At 36.8% G+C, this 22,565-nt stretch overlaps 1 protein-coding gene across 2 annotated transcripts in view; it reads right to left on the reverse strand.

Moving 5' to 3' along the window:
* Positions 1 to 2,865: 2,865 nt before the first annotated feature.
* Positions 2,866 to 22,565, reverse strand: part of spri (Src homology 2 domain-containing protein sprint) — a 560,442-nt gene continuing 540,742 nt past the window's right edge. For both annotated transcript variants that reach the window (XM_090369518.1, XM_090369519.1), the window contains 2 exons: positions 12,418 to 12,492; positions 2,866 to 3,240 (listed from right to left, as the gene is read on the reverse strand). In XM_090369518.1, the coding sequence (XP_090225644.1) occupies positions 3,113 to 3,240; positions 12,418 to 12,492 (203 nt within the window). In that variant the 3' untranslated portion in view covers positions 2,866 to 3,112. The remainder of the gene's footprint in view (positions 3,241 to 12,417; positions 12,493 to 22,565) is intronic.

Here is a 22,565-nt window from a genome sequence, read left to right on the forward strand (position 1 = left end):
AAGGGGAAACACGTTTCACCATAATAATATGAAAACCCACAGAATTCCAGCTATAGGAACTATCGCAAATACAATAAAATCGAGTTTACTACCCGATTATAACTGAGTGCACTAACAGAAAAGCCCAATAAACCAGAAACTGCAAATTGTTTTTATTGTTTTATGGTGGTGACCTCCAGAAATGTGCTTTAGAAAAATATCACGAAAGCGATAACGACTAGCAAGTCAACAATGGGGATTCACAAAAAGGAATGTAAACGTTGAAAAATTACATCTAACATAATAGCAGGGTTTTCCCAGCACAAAAGCTGAAACATACTGTGTTATGCGAGGTTTCCCGCAATTCTCTAACCAGGTAATACAAGTACCGAGTTGTGCGAGGATTGCTGCAATTTATCAATCGTGTTAGTGCAAAACAGTGTTGTAGAAATACTGTGTTAACGGGGGTTTCCTGTATTATCCAGTACGTACCAAAATTGAATTTTTCCAATACATTTTATTAAGGACCTTAAAGGCATTTATTAAGGGCCTCAAATTTCAGAACTTTTCAAATCTGTTCAGCCAGAAGTGTACTGCTAGATACATACATGCACACAGACAAACAGTTACTAACAGACACTTAAGGCATTATGAAATGCACCATATAATCAAGCAAATTTAGGAAAAAGCTTCATACTTTCAGAGCTATAGAACATTATCATGTAAGGCAGAGCCACCTTTTGCATATTCTATATACAATAATGAGGAAAAAGGATGAACAAAATGAAGAATCTTATAAAAAATTAAAGCCTTATTTTCTTCTAGAGTCGGCAAGTAATCCAAACTAATTTGGATGTGGAGTGAATGGATGGGTGAAATGGTTTTTTTTTTTTTTTTTTGGCTGATGCTATATAAACTTGCTTTCGTGCATCATTATGCCTCTGCTAATGCTAATTACTGTCTTATTTTAAACTACTATTTTTTTTATGTGATGTTTGAACAGCATAACTCAGACTATACTAAATTATTTATGAAATAAATAAAAAAATTACACTTTTTTTTTTAATTCTCTAATATTCAGCATTCAATAAACTAAATTAATTTGTTACAATGTACTTTAATTTATTACATTTTTTGTTTTTCAAAAGAAGACAGTAATATATTTTGCAAGCATGAAAATTATTTTGGGAAACCTTGCACACTATTTTTTAATTTTCATAATTGATGCCAGATACTGAGTGGAATGTTTAATTTTCTTATAATGTAATAGAAATAATTTCCAACTGCTTAAAGAAATAGGTTTTCCCACAATTCACTTAGGTGATTATAATTCAACTACACGTAATGAATGTAGAAGCAGAATATTTAAACTTAGAGCTATTTTTATCAAATCTAAAAATAAAAAATGCTATCATTAACGAGATCACTTAGATTGTTTTATACACAGTCTGTTAATGCCAAATATTTAATACTTATAAATGCTATTTTAATGAATGGCTAGAAAGTCTAAATCTTTTAAGAAAAGTGGGTACCTTCAACGGTAAGATGCCACAACATACATAATTTGAGCAAAATAGTACAGGATCTGTACATTTTGACCTAATACTGGAATTTTAAATTCTTTTTTGCTTATTGATCCTTTGTACTTAAGTTGTATCAGTGTATGATGCAACAGTGCAAATATTTCTTTAGGTACTGTATTAGTCATATAGTTCATTTCATGGGCAACTATATTTATTGATTAATTACAAAAAGTTCAATATATATTTTACTTTAAAGTTTACATTAAACTTTGCAGTGTGTATTACCTGAGGCAGTATATATATATATGCTTTTTATTCACACCCACATATCGTCCTTATGATCACACAAATGGATATTTAAAATCAAAAATGTAACTAGTGCTGACATATGAAAGGGCAATATCTTTATTAGTTGACAAAAATACACTATCTTATTTTTAACAGTGGCAACAAAAAAAGTTTAAATTTCACCACTGGATAAACAATTTATGGAAGTACAGTTCCAGACCATTTCACAAAATTGTATTCTGTAAATCCCTTGTACAATATAACATTACATAAATAACATTACAGTAATGCTTAAAATTTTACATCATTAGCATATGTTTTTCTACATATAAAACATAACTGTATCAATGTTTATTTAAAAATACTTTAGTGTGCTGAACATAAATAGCGATAATATTGCATTTTAAGTACATGCTCATTCCTGAAAAGTTTTACAAAAATTTGTAGTCAATATGAAATAGTTCATATACAAACAGTATCTATTAGTAAGGAGATTAAAGTGATATTTCCAAAAACCTAGTAAATGAATTTTGTAAAGTTTGGTTACATTTCAGTACAAAGCAAAATTTGGCACTTGGCATTCAGAGAATTAAATATTATATATGTGGGGGGTTTAGTTTTATAAGTTATAATTTTAACTGAATGAAAGTCAGAATACAAGTTTGAAATTGATGTTTTATTCTGTGCTAGCAGAGAAAGGCTTAAAGCACTATTGCATTTGCCATATATTTCAGAAATGGTCCCATTCTTATTGCAAGTTTTCATTATCTCCCCTTAAAAAAATAAATTAAAAAAAAAAAACATAAGAAAAGAAAAAAGAAAGGAATTTTCCCCAAAACTTACAAATAGGTGCATTGCATGATATCAAATTTCTTCTGTACATAGTTCTGGTAGTAATATTAATAATAAATAAATGAGAAAGGACATTTCATTTACATGTGTGGAAAGAAATACTTACAGAAAGTCTGCTGATAGCGCATACAAAATATACACAAAATTCCCAGTAGCTATTTAAACATTTTAGGAAGTAGGATACCAGCAAGTGTTTTGTTTTTTCTCTTCATTCCCATAATGCTTTTTTTTTTCTGGACTGGTGAAGGAAGGAAGATAAGAGAATGAGCTGCTAACCAGTGTTATGCATATGCAAATTCTGCGTTAGCTCATAAGAACACTGAAGCTGCATAACAGCACTATTCAGTTATTTTCAAGCCTGCTCCTTCACCATCATTAGATTAAAATTATAAAGCAGCCAGTGTTGTAGAGAATTTAAAGCTTGAGACAGATTTGCAGAAAAACATTCACTACATATAGCAGAATCATTACTACTTATCCATTACAGGCCACACAAATTTAGCATCACAGCGTTTATAGGCAAACAGGCACTCTACTCCTGGAGCTAGGAGATCAGCCTTGATGGTTTGAGGACATTCGTTGTCACCCAGTTGAGTTTCTGAAAAAAAAAAGTAATGATTCAAAACCATTTTGAAATTTAATTCACCAATGCAATCATATGACAAAGCAGATACATGATCTTAATATCAATAATGGAATTATAAATAATACACAGATTATAGTTAATGGTTTTGCAAAGTAATTTAGATCTTTAGATCAGATATTCATGCATTTATTCCCAATTTATCACAAAAAACATATTTCCTTAATTTCATATGGATCACTCCATGTTAGTTTAACCAGTTTTAGAAAATTATTCAGGTTTGATGTCTGAAATCCGGTAACCCTAGGACCTGGAGATTATTGGTTTTTGGAAAATAAATCTAACCAATCATGATTTGTCAAAATTCAAACACAGATAAAGGGATAATATATTGACAGTGCAGCCATCTACTTTTTGATAATTTTTCTATGTGATTAATAATCTTTAATCTGAACTAACATTCAGGAGCTAACATGGCAGCTCCTGAATCTTTGGATCATTGGACAAAGACTGAAATGAGAAGCTGAGCACTACAAGGTTACTGAAATGTTCATAGTCTTTTAGTATAATGCACGTGTCAAACAATTAACTGTAACCAAGTCACAAAGGAGACTAGGCAGGCAAAGGCAGATGAGAAATCTTTGGCAAGGGATGCAAAGAAAAACAGCAAAGAGTTCTTTACTTATGTAAACTCTAGAAGGAAGGGGATGAATCAGATTGGTCCACTTGATATCGATGGGTCAACTGTTGATGATCTGCTCAGGTAGCTATCAAACTAAATGAATATTTTGCATCAACATTCGCACATGAGGAGTTATTCAGCGAGGGCAATGCCAGAGGTGTATTCAACTCTGGCAGTAAGCTAGATAATCTTGTAATAACTGAAAGTAAAGTGGAGAACTTGTTGAAGATAAACACAAGAAAGGCACCTGGGGTGGATTGGATCTGTCCAGTTATATTGAAGGAGGCAGCAAAGGAAGTAAGCAAACCCTTAGCCATAATTATGAGAGCTTCCTTGGACTCGGGAGGTACCCATAGACTGGAGATGTGACCCCAATAAACAAAGGAGAAGCAAAGGCTGACACAAGTAATTATAGAGCTGTGAGTTTATCTTCTGTTCCTGGAAAATTAATGGAGACACTGGTTAAAGGAGCACTGCAGGATCATCTAGACAAGACTTCAGTTATAGCTCGGACACAGCATGGTTTTGTTAAGGGAAAGTCTTGCCTGACCAATTTGATTGGTTTACTATGATGCAGTCACAAAAGAACCGGATGCAAGGAATAACTTTGATATTATATACTTGGATCTTAGAAAGGCTGCACATTGAAGACTGCTGCACAAATTGGAGCAGTGTGGCATTGGAGGCAAATTGCTGCTATGGATAGAGGGGTGGTTGAGAGGGAGAAGACAGAGTGGTAATCAATGGACACTGCTCATCGTGGAATAATGTTATTAGTGGAGTCCATCAGGGTTCAAGTGTTGGGTCCATTGTTGTTTTCTGTATTTATAAATGATACTGATGATGGTATATCAGGCTTAATGTCCAGGTTTGCAGACGATACGAAGGTTGGCAGGGTTGTAAAGGACACTAATGACAGTACACTGCTGCAACAGGATCTTGAAAAGTTGAGCAGATGGTCTGAGAGGTGGCAAATGAAGTTTAACATTGACAAATGTAAAGTACTACATATGGGAAACAGCAACCCCAGAGCAACGTATCAACTCTGTGGTACTACACTGACAGTGGTAGAGAATGAAAAGGACCTGGGGGTAATTGTGCAGGCAGATATGAAGTTTTTTGAGCAGTGCAGATGGTCTGCAAGAGTAGCTCATGGTGTCTTGTCAATGATATACAGGAATTTTTCTAGCAGGGATAAGGAGGTGATTATCCCCTTGTATAAGGCAATGGTCAGGCCACAACGTCTGGAGACCTCATTTTAATAAGGATGTAGAGCTGCTGGAAGGAGTACAAAGAAGGGCAACAAGATTAGTGAATGGAACAAAGGGTTGCTCTTACGAAGAAAGGCTTAAGTTTTGCAGATTACAGTGTCTGGAGACTAGGCACCTGCGCGAGGTGATCTGATTTTGGTGTATAGTTTTGAATGGTTTGAGCATGCTCAATGCTGATGGAATCCTTCCTCTTGCTCAGAATAATCACCTGAGAGGGCATAAATTCAAATTGAGGAAAGACAGTTGTAGGATAGATGTGTGGAAGTTTGCCTTTAGCCAGCGGGTAGTTGATTGGTGGAACAGACTTCCATCTTCTGTTGTGGAAGTTGATGGCCTAAATAAATTTAAGGCTGAACTGGACAGGTATTTGGAACAAACAGGGGGTGAAATGGGAGCTGCTGTTTTTTTTTTTTTTTTGGCTGATGCTGCATAAGGTTGCTTTCTTGCATCATATGCCTCTGTTAATGCTAATTTATCCTTAAAGTTTGAGATATGAGACAAGTCACCTTTCTGAACAATACACATTTTGTGCTTTTGAACTTCAGTGGTGAAAATTTGAATAAAATTCTCTGTAGCTGCATACCTTTAGTTTTTTTTTTAAATTTATTGATTAATTGGATAAAATAGCTATACAATTAAATTAAAAACACATCCATAATAAACAACTGCAAAGAGCTTGTCACAGTTCAGGTAGTCATCAAGCAAATTTTGTTCTACAAGTTTATTTCCAGCCCAAAGCAAATGATAGCCCAGGTATGGCACTCTTCCTCACTTTAGGGAACAATAAAGACATTATTAATACAATGATTAATAAAAATATATCAACAAAGATTTATTTTCAAATGAAATATATTTAAGGAATGAAAATTTTTATTTACATTGCTGAGAGGGATTGTAATATAATGAACAAGTGAAATACAAATTAAACTTGCACTCCAAGTGACAGATTAAAAGCCTGATTTAAAAAAATATATATCATGCAAGCAATGTAACTTAGAGGAATTTTAAGTTGAAATTTAAAATCCTGGTGAAAAGAGGAATCAGTGTGATTATTTTCAGCAAGATGCACCTAACAGGTACAGAAATAAAGGCAGCTGAAATAGCCTTTTTGCCACATTCAATATAAAACTCGAAACTAGAGGTTTGGTTTTTTTTATGAAAACCTAATCCAAAGGCTATCCTGGAATGGATACCTCCTGGAAGAAGGAGAGGAGGAGGAAGACCTAGGAGGACATGGATGGACGAAACATGGGAGTGCATGACAGCCCAAGACACCTTGGGCTGTCATGCACTTTATGGCAGGAAAAAATTCCTACCAAAAAATAACTTATAGGCTGAGGAAACCCATTGTAAATGGAAACACTCCTCTTGAAGAAGAAGAAAACCCTAAACAAGAGAGGTATTAGAACATATAGTACTTAGAACATATGGATTGAAGGTTGAGAAGTTCAAAAATATTTGTTGACGTTAGACTTGAACTTCTGTAGGTTGTAATTTTCAAGAAATATGTATGAAGGAAGGTAGTTCCAGAAAACAGAAGTTGAATGAATAAATGAGGAAGAAGAATTTTAGTTGGTTCTGTGAGCTTGAAGTTGGACAGTAAAAGGATGTTGACTGGTTGCTGCATATGTTCATACTGCTTTGGAAGAAAGAGAGAGAGAGAGGCGGGGGGGGGGGGGAGATTATAGAAGCCGATTCAAAAGAACAATGTCCATGGAAGTATCTATAGAAAAAGCATGCAGCAAGAAAAAAACCTCTATGAAACAGTCTGTTAGAGGGGAGTCATTAATTAACCTAACTGCCCTCTTTTGAATGGAATCTATAAGCCTGAGAGAAGTTTTCAGATGCCCCACACCAGATATGGGAACAATATTTCATGGTGTGGCAGATTTGTGATTTGTATAGAGTGAACAGCTGTTTGGAAGAAAAGTAATGCCAAGAGAAAAAGAGAAAACCAAGTTCTTTAAATGCAGAGGAAGCAATATTTGTAATGTGCTTATGCCAAGAGAGATTAGAAGTCAGGATAATCCCCAATAGATATATATGATGTTGCATAGAAATCGGAGTGTCATTGAAGATAAGCATAGGGAGCAGAAGAATTATTTTTGCGAGATATAAGACAGAACTGAGTTTTAGAAGGATTGAGATCAACTAAGTTATCTTTGCCCCACTGGAGAATTACCTGGAAATCAGCACTTAAGGAATTAATAGTGGATATTCAAAAAGTTGAAACTGTTTCTGCAGGACAATATTTCTCAAACTGGAAGGTGGAATGCAATGAGCTATCATCAGCGAAACTATGGATAGGATTTCTGGTCAACGGAAGGTCATTAATATATAAGAGGAAAAGAGCAGACCCTTGGGGAACACCAGCATTAGTGGAGAAGTCAGAAGACAGAGAACCATCTACCATCACCTGCAGTGAACAGTCAGAGAGAAAACTGGATAACTAATTATAAAAAACAGATGGCAAAGCATAAGATGGAAACTTGTTTAGAAGACCTTTATGCCAAACAAGATGAAAAAGATCTCAGGAGATATAATTTTCTTCCTCTACAAATATGAAGACATTGGCAGTCAGGAGTTTTTTTATACAGCTCTTGAAAACACTGCTATTTTGGCTGCAGTTTTGTCACAGGTGCATTTTCATGTTCCTTTTAATTCACAAGTGGGCACAGTGTAGTATCCTAGCAACCACAAAAAAAAAAAAAAATAAATAAATAAATAATAATAAATAAAATATCTACTAAAATTGTGCAAACCTAAATTTTAGGATTCCTTCGGAATGGTTTTCAGTCTTGCTGTGCATCACTAATTATTTTTTTTTAAGTGAAGAAATACAGCTCTAAAAAATTCTGCATGGCTCCAAGTTTTTGTAAAAAATGCAATGTGCACTTACATATTCTAATTTTCCATACAGTTCTGGTTTCACTTTAAATTTTATCCACATCACAACCCCTAAGATTTTGTGGTAAACAGCAAAATCTTGGGGGTGGGATTTTTTTTTTTTTTTTTTTGGATAAAACGACTGCTATTACTACTAAGGATATTTTTAGTAGTAATAGTGAAAAATGATGCAAGAAAGCAAACTTACACACAGCATCAATGCACACACTAACAGTTTATCTAATTCTTCCTTGAATTTATTCAAACTAACCACCTCTACAATGGCCAGATGGGAGTCCGTTCCAATAATCAACCACCCTCTGACTGAAGGCAAATTTCCATACATCAAACTGCAACTATCCTTACTCAAGGCTAGACTATAGAGAAACTATGGAACCGTCTAAAAAAATTAAGTCTATAACTAATTTATAACATTAAAAAAAACCATATAGAGTAATATATATATATATATAACAAACTTCTTAGTATAATATGTATTAATTCTGCATAACCTGTGAATAGAATAGTGTTATTATTGCATTTAGGTATATTAATCTCAATGCTGATGGCATCCTTCCTCTCACTCAGACCACAAATTCAAATTGAGGGAGAATGGTTAATTGTTGGAACAAACTCCCATCCGGTGAATTGTGGATGTGGGTTGACCAAATAAATTCAAGGAAGAACTAGATAAACTGCTAGAGGCGATGGATAGGTGAAATGAGAAGTGTTGGCCTCTCTCTCTCTCTCTTTTTTTTAACTTGGCTGATGCTGTATAAGCTTGCTTTCTTGCATCATTTGCGACTACTAATACTAACTTTAAATTTTTTAAATGTTTATGATGCCGTACTATGCATTTAGTATTAGGCTGGGTACTAGATGTCCGATTTTCATTATTTTTTTATTTATTTGTTTTTTTAAAATCCTTCTGATTTTATTCAGCAGTGAAGACGTCTATGTTCACAATTTTTCTGCTTTGTACTGATTGCACTCATACTCACAAGGGGCATTACAAAAGTAACCTCCACGCTCTTTTTTTTTTTTTTTTGTCACGTGCTCAGTTCCCAAGAAATACACCCCACTGAAAATCATCTTCTCGAAGTACTGACTGTGTTCCACAGAAGTGGGAATGTTGTGTTGCCTGTATCTTATCCATATATTGTGAAGTTTTTTTGATGGTGTTATTTAGGAACTATTCTGAAAACCTGAATTTTTCAGTGGAAGAACGAGCAGAATTGTTAAGTTCCTGTTTGTGGTAACTATACTTTCTGATGGTATGGTTTGCAAGCGGGTTCACGTATTTCACGTAGTGGGAGTTTAATATTGGGGAAAAAGCAGGCTCAAACAGGTGCATCTAAAGCCTTGTTGATACACTGTGAGGTAGATCCAGAGCATTTTCTGAGTAGGGTAATTACATGAATGAGTCCTTTGTCCCTTTGTACAACCCAAACAATGGAAACCTAAGTCTTCACCATCAGGAAAATTGTTTGGCTGCATCAGAACCTTGTGTGCTGAACCTTGTCAGCTGATGTTGACAAGGTTTTGTATACAATTTTTTGGATAAGGAAGGATGATCCTGCAATATGCAATTCCAAAGTGCATCACAATAACTGATCAGTATTATTGAGTCTTACTGTTAAACCAACTTCTGCCTGCATTGGGCAAGCACATTTATCTCCATTTGGTATCATGCATTTCATTTTGTAGTGAAACAATATGCCATTCACCTTACAAGGCTAACAATCTTATGGAATTTCTATATGACAGCAGCAATGTATACCAGTGGGCATGTCTCCCCATTACCAAAGCAGACTGCGCAGCAGTATAAAAACTGGGTTTTGGGGTAGCAAATGTGTGTAAAAAAAGTGAGAGCCTATGTAGAAAAGCTTTATAATCCTATGAGAAATAAAGAGGTTATTTCTGGATTGCATTTCTTATATAGAACTTATCCCTGTTTATCTCACAAGTATAAGATAAAATGATAGTGATGAGGTGGTATTAGCATCCCTTGGGAATATTAATTTTTCTAATTTGATCTATAAACTTTTATTTTTTCATAGTTAATAAAATAAGTGCTCAAGGGATGGGAAAATTATATACTATTTGCTTCTGATTTTCTCAAACTATTCAGTTCATTCCAACTAATCCGATATTTTGGAGGATTTTCTAGATGCAGTTCACTACTTAGTTCATGTTACAGTTATTCCTCTGATATTAACTGGATTTTTTTTTAAAACCATCATGTCTATAGAAGTGTATGATCGTGGGGTGATTTTCAAATCGTATAGAAGCTGAAAAATTCTACTGCGTCTGCCTGAGGTCTCTATCTATATCTTTAGAGATCTCTAAACAGGGGAGAAAAAGTAAATTGTTCACGAGAGCAGTAGTTAGTCCTCTGTCATATTTATGTTTTTTAAAATGTGGACAATGTATCCTATCATTCCATTAGTATCCAATTTACAATATGTCCTAGAAATATCATAATAAAGGCAGGAAACAAATGTTCTCATGGGCCTTATGCAGGATGTTTCTAAATCCTATTACATGAAAAACTATGTTTGTTCAGTTATCTGACTTACAGATTCCTCCACACATAATGACAATGAAAACTACAGATTTCATATGCAAGTTACTGCCATTTTGAAATGATAACAACTGCTATCTAGTAATCTGCTGTGAAAAGTTTACATCTTTCCACTACTAACTTAGAAATAAATTATAATTTTTGTATATTAAAATGGTAAAACTAATAGTTTAAACTTATTTGTTCATAAAAAAGAAAGTCCTCCTAAAAAATATAAAATAGTGTATGCAAAAAAAATTTAATAATAAAATAAAACTATCCAAAGTTGTTCCATACATCAAATTTCATATATTTTTAAACATATGAAGGCAGTGGAAAAAAGTAGTGGCAACACTGCAGCTGAATAAAAGAACTTTAAATTGATATCTTTCATAATTACATTCTTTCAATGAAATCTGCCCATCTAACATCTTGACTTGTGTCTGTTAAAAGTGGCTGCCTGGAGGGTATTATTCTATTTTGCAAAAACTTTTGTTTCATAGGGAGAAGAGCATGGTGAATACCCCTGTTTCTAAATTTCACAAACCACATGGTTCCTAATATATTAGCAGACACACAGTAACATATATTGTGGAAATTTCGTGAAATGCTGCCCCTTTCACAGCCACAGATGATGTTCAAGGAATGTGTAGTAATAATGTGAATTCACAGTCCTGTGATATATCTGGATGGGTTTTGAATTCAGACTTATTCAAATAAGTAATGGTGAATACTTATACTGTCACAGAAGACATGGAACAGCATAATGACATATCATTGCAATTATATGAACTAATCATATAATGTTGATTTCACTCAGTTCCAGGGCAGTTTCTTTGGGTGTAGGGGCACGGAGCGTGTCCCTTCCAGGGCCGCTACATGCAGATTGTGTACTGCACAAAGGCACCTAATTAGGAGGGGGGAAGGGAGAGAGAGCACCACTGGGAGTTTAATAGTTTAAAATTAAAATAAATTAAACTTAAAAACAAGAATGATTATTCTTGTTTTTGTTTGTACTTCACTATAAATATCAGTAAAAAGTTACCAGCCCATTACATGATCTTCAAAAATTTGTTTTCAACCATAAATTGTAAGAACTAGAATGTGTTCATTGATCATTGCAAAATATGTTAAAATAACTGTCTATTCTTTTATTTTGGGTGGGGGGGGTTAGATAGGATAGGACTATACAAAAAAGGTGTCTCATAGGTACATGGTTTCCTGGTGTCTCCATCTCTGTAGTAACGTCCCAGTTTCATCAAGTTTGTAGGAATGCTGGTACTATATTAGAGTAATTACAGTTCCTAATCACCAGCTGGATAATTAGGAACATAGCATGATGTGATCTTTCATGTCCCTGGATTGTCCTTCAATGTGTGTAACATCATCCACTGCCTTTCCATATTGAATAGAGGAGAGCAAAGAGTTGCCTCTCCTGGTAATAGGTTTATTAGAATGCATTTTATCATAAACACTGTCACAGCAAAAGGCATTTTCCTATGAAGCAACATAGGCAAACGTCTTTGTGGCAATACATTGCCTCTGCAACTTCAATTTCAGTCCATATTCATTCCTCATAAATTGTAAATATTCTATATACAGCACTTGTTACTGATACTATGATCTCACTAAGCTGTTATAATGCAGTACATCTGGTTCAGACATCAGTGCTACTATCTTCATAGTGAACAAATGATCTCAACTTAAATTTTTTTGTGCATATACAGCATTGTTATCACTACTTTTTCCATAGCTTTCATATGCTTCATAATTAAAACAGAAATACTTACCTTCACCTTTTACCAGCTTAAACAGACTATAGTCCTGAGGATTAGTTACGTTGAATTTGTGTGCAATCATTTTGCCTGAAAGTGGGAACCACACAATTGTAAATTCAGAGAAAATATAACAAATGCAAAATATATATATATATTTTTAGTCACTGCTATTTGTATATTCTGGCACGAATACTAAGTTAAAGGAGTTTTCAACTAATCATTTCAACAATGAATACAGTCGTTAACCATATTTAGCAGTCAGGCAGTATTCTGAAATTTTTGTGTAAATGTACTATAGCTCACTCAGCTATATCAAGCTTCTCTTCCTGCTATAAAAGTAAAGAGCTATATACACAAAAATGTATAGATTACTCATTATAACTGATTGTTTTCAGTCTGAGGATGTCAGTTTGGTGTTCAGTTGCTGCTGCTTGATATTGCCTACGGAAAAATTAATTCTTCAATTAGAATCAACTCAGATGTGAACTTACTAAATATAGCCAGTTAGAGCAGAATGCCAAGCCCTTTAAAATAGAGTGTAGATCACCATGAATTATTGATGAATGGAAGTAAAATGGTGTAAACTGTTCAAGGAAACAGATTGGGCTACATTTTGGACAGCTGAGATAATTTAGAAATAAAAAAATCTGGGAACCTACTTTTTAAAAACTTTTTCAAAATATATTAAATGATTTTTACTATATAACTAAAAAGACAATTGGGTTCTTCTTTTTGCATCATCTCACCAAGTAACTTTCATTTTTCTTTTATCAAAACTTAGATTCTTCACAAGCGAACCCCGCTTAACACTGATAATTCGTTCCTGAAAAACAGTGTGAATCAGTGATAAGCGAGTGCCGTATTCCCATAAGGTAACATATGTATTTGTGAGTTGAGGTCTATGCCATAGGATATTTCCTAATCAATAATAAACGGTAGTGAAAAGACACAAATGTCGGTCAAAATATTTAATATACAAAAATTTGTACATATAAAATATTCTATATTACTTACATATATGTGGTAACCAGATTACGTATCAAAATTAAACTTAAAATACCAATTAAAATCATGAATTTATTAATCTGACGGCCCTGAGCTGTTGAGTTTTCGTATCTTTGAACTGAAAAATGTGTTGATTTTGGGTTGTAGTTTGTCCCTCTTCCTCTCGTTGTACAAAATCATGTAGGGATTCATTTTATCTTTCTTGGAACTCTTATTATCTTGGAACTTCGTTTCATGTCAGGGTCATTCTCCCGGAAATAATCACACATTTTTTTGAAAGTGTTCAAAAGCTTTACTAAGTCCTTTTGCAGTCAGTGACTTTATCAGTTTTTCATCCGTAGGATCTTGATCATCTCTCTCAATATCACGCTCTTGTTCTTTTGTCATTTCCATGAGTTCTTGATTAGAGAGACCATCCCTGTCATTGTCGATTACACTTGTACGTCGCCATCATCAATTTCGTCCAATCCTGCTTCTTTTCTGAGCTCATCAATCTGCGATTTAACATTCTCAACCGAATCATCATGGTTCTTGGGAATCCTTTATGCAATCCTCTCAAACTTTCTTCCACACTCCATTCATGGTCTTCTGAGTCACTTCATTCCAGGCACTTTAAATTTCATAGAGGTTTAATGTTGTAGGATTTCCAAAACTCCTTTAGCCTCGGTACATTTTCACCAGTGTTGATGGCTTTAATAACTTGGGAAAAGGTGTTCCTTATATCATAAGCTTTAAATGTTGTTGGATCAGAGACAGTGTTTGGAAGCATGTAAAAAATTTTTATAAGATTGTTCAAGTTTTCTAAGCTCTCTTTGCTTGGTATCCTGGCGCATTTTCCGTGATCAAAATTGCTCTGTAATCAATGTTATTTTTCGCACAATATCTTTCCACTGTGGATAGAAGAATTCAGAGTACCAATCAACAAAAAGAGGCCTGGTTACCCAAGCTTTTTTATTAGCCTTCCAAATTACAGGTAGGTTTGATTTAGTGAAACCTTTAAGAGCTCTTGAATTTTCAGAATGGTGAACTAAAAGGGATTTTAATTTAAAATCTCCTGCAGCATTACCACCCAGCAATAAAGTCAACCGATCATTCTGCATTGGATATTACCTTCAATAAAATTATTTATAAGTCTCTCCATTTCAATCATAATAGCCAGCCTTGCCCTAGTCAATTTAGTTGCCTGCAGTGGAAAAGCTGCTTTTCCTACTGCTAAAATTAATTCTTTATTTTTTATAATTGTTCTTACATACAGTTGAACCAGTCCTAAATTATTGCACAAATCCATTTGTCGTTGACCAGAATCGATTTTCTTCTAATTGACTAATTTAATTTTCAAACTCAATATTTTTCTTATCTTTGTAGTCTTCATATCGCATCCAGACGTTGCTTTTCCATTATTAACTCTTTGAAAATGAAATTGCATTGCAATAATTATAATATAATGTTCAAGTAAACTGTCCTTTAGGGAATTTTGTGGCGCAAAAACAAGGTTATAGTGCGCCATGAAAAGGTGAAAATTCAAGTAACATGAGGTTGGTAACCTTTTAAAAAGGTTACTTCATCTAAAGTGTGTGTGTGTGTGTGTGTGTGTGTGTGTGTGTGTGTGTGTGTGTGTGTGTGTGTGTGTGTGTGTAAAGGCATATCAGTAAATAAAATCAATACTATGATAAAAGCAAAATGTATATTTCATATGAGTGTATATATATTAATAAATTTTAAAAATTTAAAAACTGCTGACATATTGTCATTGTCATTTAAAATCTGACTGAGTGTATATGGCTCAGTCAGATGGGTAAAAGCAGTAAAACAAGAATTTCTAAAACTGGTACAATCGCATAAAATATGTTGAACGGATAAAATGGTGTCACATTGCTCGCACATAGGAGGGTCATCAGCCTTCAGCAAAAAGGAGTGTGTCATGTGAACAACTTCCTCTTTGCAATCCCTGCATAAGCGGGACTACCAAGGATGGATCACAGGCTTAATCCAACATAGTTTGTTTGTAGTAACCAGGCGATGCCACAAATCTTGCCACTGAGATTGTAAGTTACTACGGATCAGTTGCCTGTAGTCTGTATAGGGGACTAACATGTCAAGATTATCCGTCAGGGCTGCCGATTTGGCTGCAGTGTCAGCCAAATCATTTCCTCTAATCCCGATGTGACTGGGGATCCAGCAGAAGCAGATATCGAATCCACTTGCATTGAGGCTGTATATTATCTGCTGAATTTGGGACAGGGTTGGATGATTAGTGCGTGACACCGCTGATAAAGCCTGTAGTGTACTCACTGAATCGGCATATATAATACGCCGTTGGTATCGGTGTTTTCTTATGTGATCTAGAGCTAACTCTATAGCATGCAGCTCTGCAGTGTAAATGCTGCAGTTAAGGGGTATCTGCTCTGATATGTATTATTTGGAAAAACAGCAGCAGATCCCACATAAGACTTCGAGCCATCTGTGTAAACTGGCAAGAAGTCAGAATGTTCTGCATGGTGTTGTGAATAGAGCTGAAGGTAGACAGAAGACGGAGTATTAGACTTCGTCACAATCTTGAGCAAGAAGTCACATGCCGGTTTTTAGCTGACGAATGTGTTGGACAAATAGCTTTTTGTCAAAAATGAGTCCCAAGAATTTCATCTCTGATACAACTGGAGTGGTGCTTTGTCCGAGTCATAATTCAGGCTCAGGGGGAGGTTATGTTTGCAACAAAAATGGATGCAAACGGTCTTCTCTGATGAGAACCTGATACCATTGGCCGTGGCCCAGGAGTTAAGACGGTCAATAGCTTGTTGCAGTTGTCTCTCAATAACCCTCATATTGCATGATTGAGAAAATATGCTGAAATAGACGTAGAGTGCACTGTTTATAGTTGGAGGAAGTTGTTCAGAAATAGAATTTATTTTAATGGCAAAAAGTGTGACACTTAAGACAGATCCTTGTGGTATCCCCTCCCCTCTTGGCAAAAGGGAGGATCCTACATGAACTTGGAAATAACGGCAGGATAAAAAATTTTTTAATAAAAACGGGAAGGTGACGCCTTAGACCGAGATTGTAAAGGTCTTTTAAAATACCAAACCTCTTAAATTGTGTCGTACACTTTTTCCATGTCAAAGAAGATGGACACCAAGTGTTCTCTTTTTAGGAAAGCATCTCAGATAGATGTTTCCAGTCTAATTAAGTGGTCCAGTGTGGACCTGTTTCTTCGGAAGCCGCACTGAAATCAGGAGAGAAGGTCATTCGATTCTAAATACCATAAGAGATGAGCATTGACCATTCTCTCCAATATTTTGCACAGACAGCTAGTCAGAGCAATAGGACGATAGCTTTTCAGAGATTTAGGATCCTTTCCTGGCTTGGGAAAAGCAAGAATAGTTGCTTTGCGCCAGGTATCTGGAAAATGCTCTTCAAGAACGATTCTGTTGTACAGGAAGAGCAGACGGTCCATGGATTCTGGTGAAAGATGTTTGATCATTTCATAATGGATGTTGCCTGGTCCAACAGCTGTGGCCTTTGTATGGGCAAGTGCTGTTTTCAGCTCGTGGATAGTAAATGGCCCATTATATGGGTGGGAACCCTTCGATGTGAACTTAAGGGCTTGTTTTTCACTGTTGTTCTTTAAGACCAGAAACTCTGGGGAGTAAGATGATGTTGCATAGATGTAAGAAAATGTTTCCCCAAGAGCATTGGCTATTGCAATAGTGTGCAATAGTACATCCATTATATTCCAGGACTGATGAGGGGTGTGCTGTGTATTTCCCCTTCATTTTCCAGATTTTTTTTCCCAGACTACCTTAGCACTGGAAGACTGGGTAATCGATGACATAAAACGGATCCATGATTCCTTCTGACTCTGACGGAGTATGTAGCATGCTTTAGCTCGTGCACGCTTAAAGGCTAATAGATTGACTGTGGTAGGATATAGTCGAAATATCCCACAAGCTTTGTTTTGAGCCTTTTTGGCTGCTGTGCATTTTGGATTCCACCATGGTTTTGGAAACAGAGGAAACTGGGTGGACATTTTTGGAATTGTAGTTGCAGCTGCATGGACAATATTTTCTGTTATGTATGTGACTGCATCATTGATAGGCTTCTGACTGACTGCAGAGATGTCAAAATTTGCCAGGTGTTGAAAGGCACTCCAGTCAGCCTGATCAAACTTCCACCATTGTAACCTAAAAGGCAGACATGGTCTCCCAGTGTGTAAGCAGGTTATCACAGAGAAGTGATCATTTCCATATGGGTTCTCCTCCACTTCCCAAGTGAGTAAAGGGAGAAGAGAAGGGGAGCAGATAGATAGATCAATAGCAGAAAACATACAGGTAGGCATGTGGAAGTTGTTTGTCCCAATATTTATAAGGGAGAGAGAGAGAGATCATTGTCATTTAGCATAAGCTCAATGACTCGTTCCCTTCCATTGATGCTAGCACTACCCCACAGGGTATTATGTCCATTAAAATCCCAGAGAAGTAAGAAAGGAGAAGGCAACTGCATTACAAGGTCTTCCTGGGAGGTGTCAGTCCCAGGTGGCAAATAAATAGAGCACACGGTTAATAAAAATCCCACTGTAAGGCGAATTGCAACAGCCTCTATGCTGGTTTTAATTAGCAAGGGCTGAACTGGGGTCTGGTTGCCCACAAGGATAGCGACTCCTCCTTGAGCAGGACCATCTGCAATTCTATTGTTACGAAAAATTGAGATATTACGCATGGTGGGATCATCATTTGCCTTTAGATAAGTCTCCTGCAAGCAAAAGCAAACTGGCTCATGTTTTTGCAGGAGGGCCTTGATGTCATCAGTATTTCGCCGGAATCCACGACAATTCCATTGTAGGAATTTGCCATTATTTTGGCTTCGTGGGTTCATCAGGCGGCTTGCGAGTTGCTGAGGGCTTACTTTTATCAGTCTTGGGTTTATCTCTTTTGGGGAAGTATGGAACACTGTCCGGTGTCCATTTCTTCCTCCACAAAGAGTTCCAGGACTGATTCGTCCAGTACCTCCTTGTCCTCTATATCCATTGTTTCTGTTATTATTGGTTGCTCTTTTTTACCACTTGGTTTTGGTAGTGGTGGAGCACTAGGAGGTACGGATATAGGAGTGGCAGCTGACTGTTTTTTGGTGGGCTTTTGTGAACTCAATAAATAGCGTGCAATCGGAGTGAATGACTCTCTTGGTGGTACAGTCATCTCTGTTTGTGTACTGATAGTGCACTTTGCAGAAACCTTCTGAGCATATGAAGGCTTCCCGCTATTTATTGGTTGTATGCGTTTTCTAGCCTGTGGGTAGGAGATATTCAGCTCTGTTTTCAGTTTTTGGATCTCTTTTTCATCCTTCCACTGCTGGCATGCTCTGGAGTAGGCAGGATGCTCTTGTTGGCAATTTACACAGATCGGTTTGGAAGCTGAACATTCCTTGCTCTCGTGGTCTTTTGCACCACATCGAGCAGAGGCAGGGTTACAATGACAAGCTGTTTGTGAGTGGCCATATTTTTGGCATTTGAAACACTCAGTGGGTTTGGAATATAAATCCTTACTGGGCAGTTTAAGTACCCTGCCTTGATGGAACTTGAAGGCCATGGGGTGTTAAATGTTAGGATGAGAACTCGGGTAGGGACGAGATTCCCATCCTTTTGCATTGATATTCTTTTGACAGCCGTCACTCCTTGTTCTTTCAATTCAGAGCAGATCTCTTCTTCAGAGACATGAAGAAGGTCCCACTCTGAAATGACACCTCGTGAAGAGTTCAAAGTTTTGTGGAGGGTTACGGTGATAGGTATTCCCCCTATTGATGTGGCTTTCAGGATTTTTTCCACCTGTTTTATATATATAGCTTCGATCAAAAGGTCACCAGAACGCAGTCGTTTTACAGATTTGGGTGATCCTGCCAACCCTTCTAATCCTTTCTGGATAAAGAAGGGTGACATCTTTCCAATTGACTGCTCTCCACTGGAATGGAGAATGAGGAAAAGCGGTGTATCCTCAGTTCTGGCTCTTTTTGCAGGTGTTTTCTGTGGTTTAGAAGAAATAGAATTTAAATTACTCATATGAGTAAGATAAAAATTTCCGATGCCTGAAGTACCTCGCCCACTCGTGAACTGGCAGGTACTGCGTACACAAATAGGACGCCAAGTTCGCTTCGGAGCACCATACCCACGTTTCCAATAAGCCTTGATCCCGTCCCAGGACCAAAGGGAGGGAGACTTATGGAATGCAGTAAGAACCACCCGCTGATTGATCCCAGTCGGGCTGGTCCGGGACCACCCGTCTTGTCGAAGCAGGGGCCAAAGTGGTGTATTAAGGCTGGGCCCCTCAACCACCAGGATTCCCCATTCCGAATTCCACGGGTCGCGGCGCACGGCTGCACACGCCGGATTCCAATGATGTAACCCTGGAATCAAGGTATGGGCGCTGGATGCCAGCAGCATCACTGGGAGGTCCCCTCACCACGTATAGGTGCCCACGTCGAGTGGTCCTTTAGAGATGTCTAATTGTACTGAGTGATAACTACACTTTGTATAAATGCATATAATGCAATTATTATAACTAATACTGCACATTCTTTAATTTTTTTCAACCGTTGATCTTGGAACAAGTCACTAGACTGCAATTATATTAGCGTGGGAAACATTTTAATGCTGTTTTGCTATTCATTCTCATGCTATTGACTACATCAGATGAAAGATTTTCATTAAACATGCCAAAAATTCAATCTGTAAAAGAGTGTTATAGTGAATTGTGATTGCGTTATAGTGAGATATGGGTTATAATATAAGAACAGCATTATAGCGAATCGGCATAAAGCAAACCACGTTAAAACGAGGGCCTACTGTACTGTATTCATCATTAAATAAAGCAGTTAAATTTTAAGTCATTCCTTATCTTAGGTACTAGTGATTTAAAATTTTCTTCTCCATAATTAATATTATTCTTCCACCAAACCTTTTAAGAGCTTAAAAAAAACAAAAAAAAAAAAAAAAAAAAACATTGTATTTGGTAAACAATGTTACAAGCTTAAGAATAGTAAAGCTGTTGTTGTTATTTAGTTTTTAGGAGCATTAGCAACTAAGGCCATGTTACTCCGGGGATATGCGGTGGTCATTCCCTGACCTTTCCGCACCCTCCATATTTGGTGGTCACGGGCTTGAACCCCAGTCTTATCAAGAAGTGTGTGCTATGCACTGCTGTCCTTGCCCACCTGGCTACGGAGGCGCCATAATAATAATAAAGCACCGCTTGATTCCAATATAAACTGGACTGTATTGCCATATTTATAAGGTCTGAATCAGTTTCCAGACTTGAGAGCAATAAAATTAATTTGGACTTGTATTGGCATTGCCCCTCCAGAGTTTATACACCAATCCCGATGCTTCTCCACAGTTGAAGTATTTCTGGAACTCCTGTTTTTTGATGCTGTCCAATGCTTTCTGTGATCCATAATCTCTGTGATGTCTTTGAATCTTTGTTCTTTTAATTGAATTTTCATTTTGGGCAACAGGAAAAGTAATGAAGGACCAGGTTGGGGTGTTGTATCATCGTCATTTTGATTTTGTTCTTGCCTTTTTTTTTTTTTTTTTTTTGATTTGGTAGTTGTTGGCACAATCGGCTTCTGTGGCCATATTGCACCTCCCAAGGTTTTTGCAGTACTTTGATCCAAGCCCGAGGCGGGAATCGAACCCGCGACCTTCGGGTTGCCGGGCAGGTACTTTACCCACTCGGCTAGCCCGGTCGGCTTGTTCTTGCCTAAAAACTGACAAAGCCACATGGACTGGGTGCATCGTTGTGATGCAGAAGCCAATCCTGAGTCAACTGCCTATCTGGGTATTTTCTTCTTGGCATCTTCCCTCAAATGCTTTAAGACCCTGATGTAGAACTGGTAAGTTACAGTTTGGCCTAGCAGAAGGAATTCCTGATAAACAATTCCCTCACTATCAAAGAAAACAGTCAGCATGCTTTTGCTGTTTGACCTGACTTGCCTTTTATTTATTATTTTTTTAATGTGGAGATGGACTTTTCTGGATCATTAACAATAAACTCAGCTTTCATTCCCTGTCATTACCTTTAAAAGAAAGTTTCTATCCATCACTTGGCAAACAGGGCACAAATTTTGCAGCAGATCCACCTTGTGTTTCAATTTTCAGTTAAAATGTATCAGCATGTAGTAGTAGTGGCATGTGACGCAAGAAAGCAAGTGTATGAGCTTATGCAGCATCAGCCAAAAAAAAACACACCATTCCCTCCGAATGCCTATTCAGTTCCTCCTTAAATTTATTCAACCTATCAACTTCCACAACGACAGATGGAAGTTTGTTCCAGCAATAAACCACCCGCTGGCTAAAGGCAAATTTCCGCACATCTATTCTACATCTGTCTTTTCTTAATTTGAATTTATGCCCCCTTAGGTTCGTAATCTGAACAAGTGGAAGGATCCCATCAGAATTCAGTGTGCTCAACCCATTCAAGGCCTTATATACCTCAATCAGATCACCGCACAGGTGCCTAGTCTCCAGCCACTGCAATTTGCAGAACTTAAGCCTCTCTTGGTAAGAGGATCCTTTCATTCCCCTCACCAATGTTGTTGCCCTTCTCTGTACACGCTCAATTAAATCTGCATCCTTCCTAAAATGAGGCCTCCAGACCTGTACGCAGTACTCAAGGCGTGGCCTGACCATTGCCTTATACAGAGGGATAATCACCTCCTTTTTCCTGCTAGCAAAATTCCTATATATCATTGACAAAACCCCATGACCTGCCCTGGCAGCCTGTCTGCATTGCTCAGAAAACTTCATATGACTGCACAATTACTCCCAGGTCTTTTTCATTTTCTACCACCTTAAGTGTAGTACCACACAGTTGGTAAGTTTCTCTGGGGTTACTTCTACCCATATGTAGTACTTTGCATTTGTCAAGGTTAAACTTCAGTTGCCACTTCTTAGCCCATATGCCCAAATTATCTAGATCCTGTTGCAGTAGCACACTGCCATTACTGTCATTAACAACCCTGCCAACCTTTGTATCATTTGCAAACTTCGACATTCAGCCTGATATACCTTCATCAATATCATTGATAAATATACAAAACAACAGTGGACCTAACACCGAACCCTGTGGGACTCTGCTAATAACATTAGTCCAAGAAGAGCAGCACCCATTGAT

The sequence above is a fragment of the Mastigoproctus giganteus genome, chromosome 3 (assembly GCF_048544385.1).
Source record: "Mastigoproctus giganteus isolate SK-2022 chromosome 3, ASM4854438v1, whole genome shotgun sequence".
NCBI classification, from domain to species: domain Eukaryota; kingdom Metazoa; phylum Arthropoda; class Arachnida; order Uropygi; family Thelyphonidae; genus Mastigoproctus; species Mastigoproctus giganteus.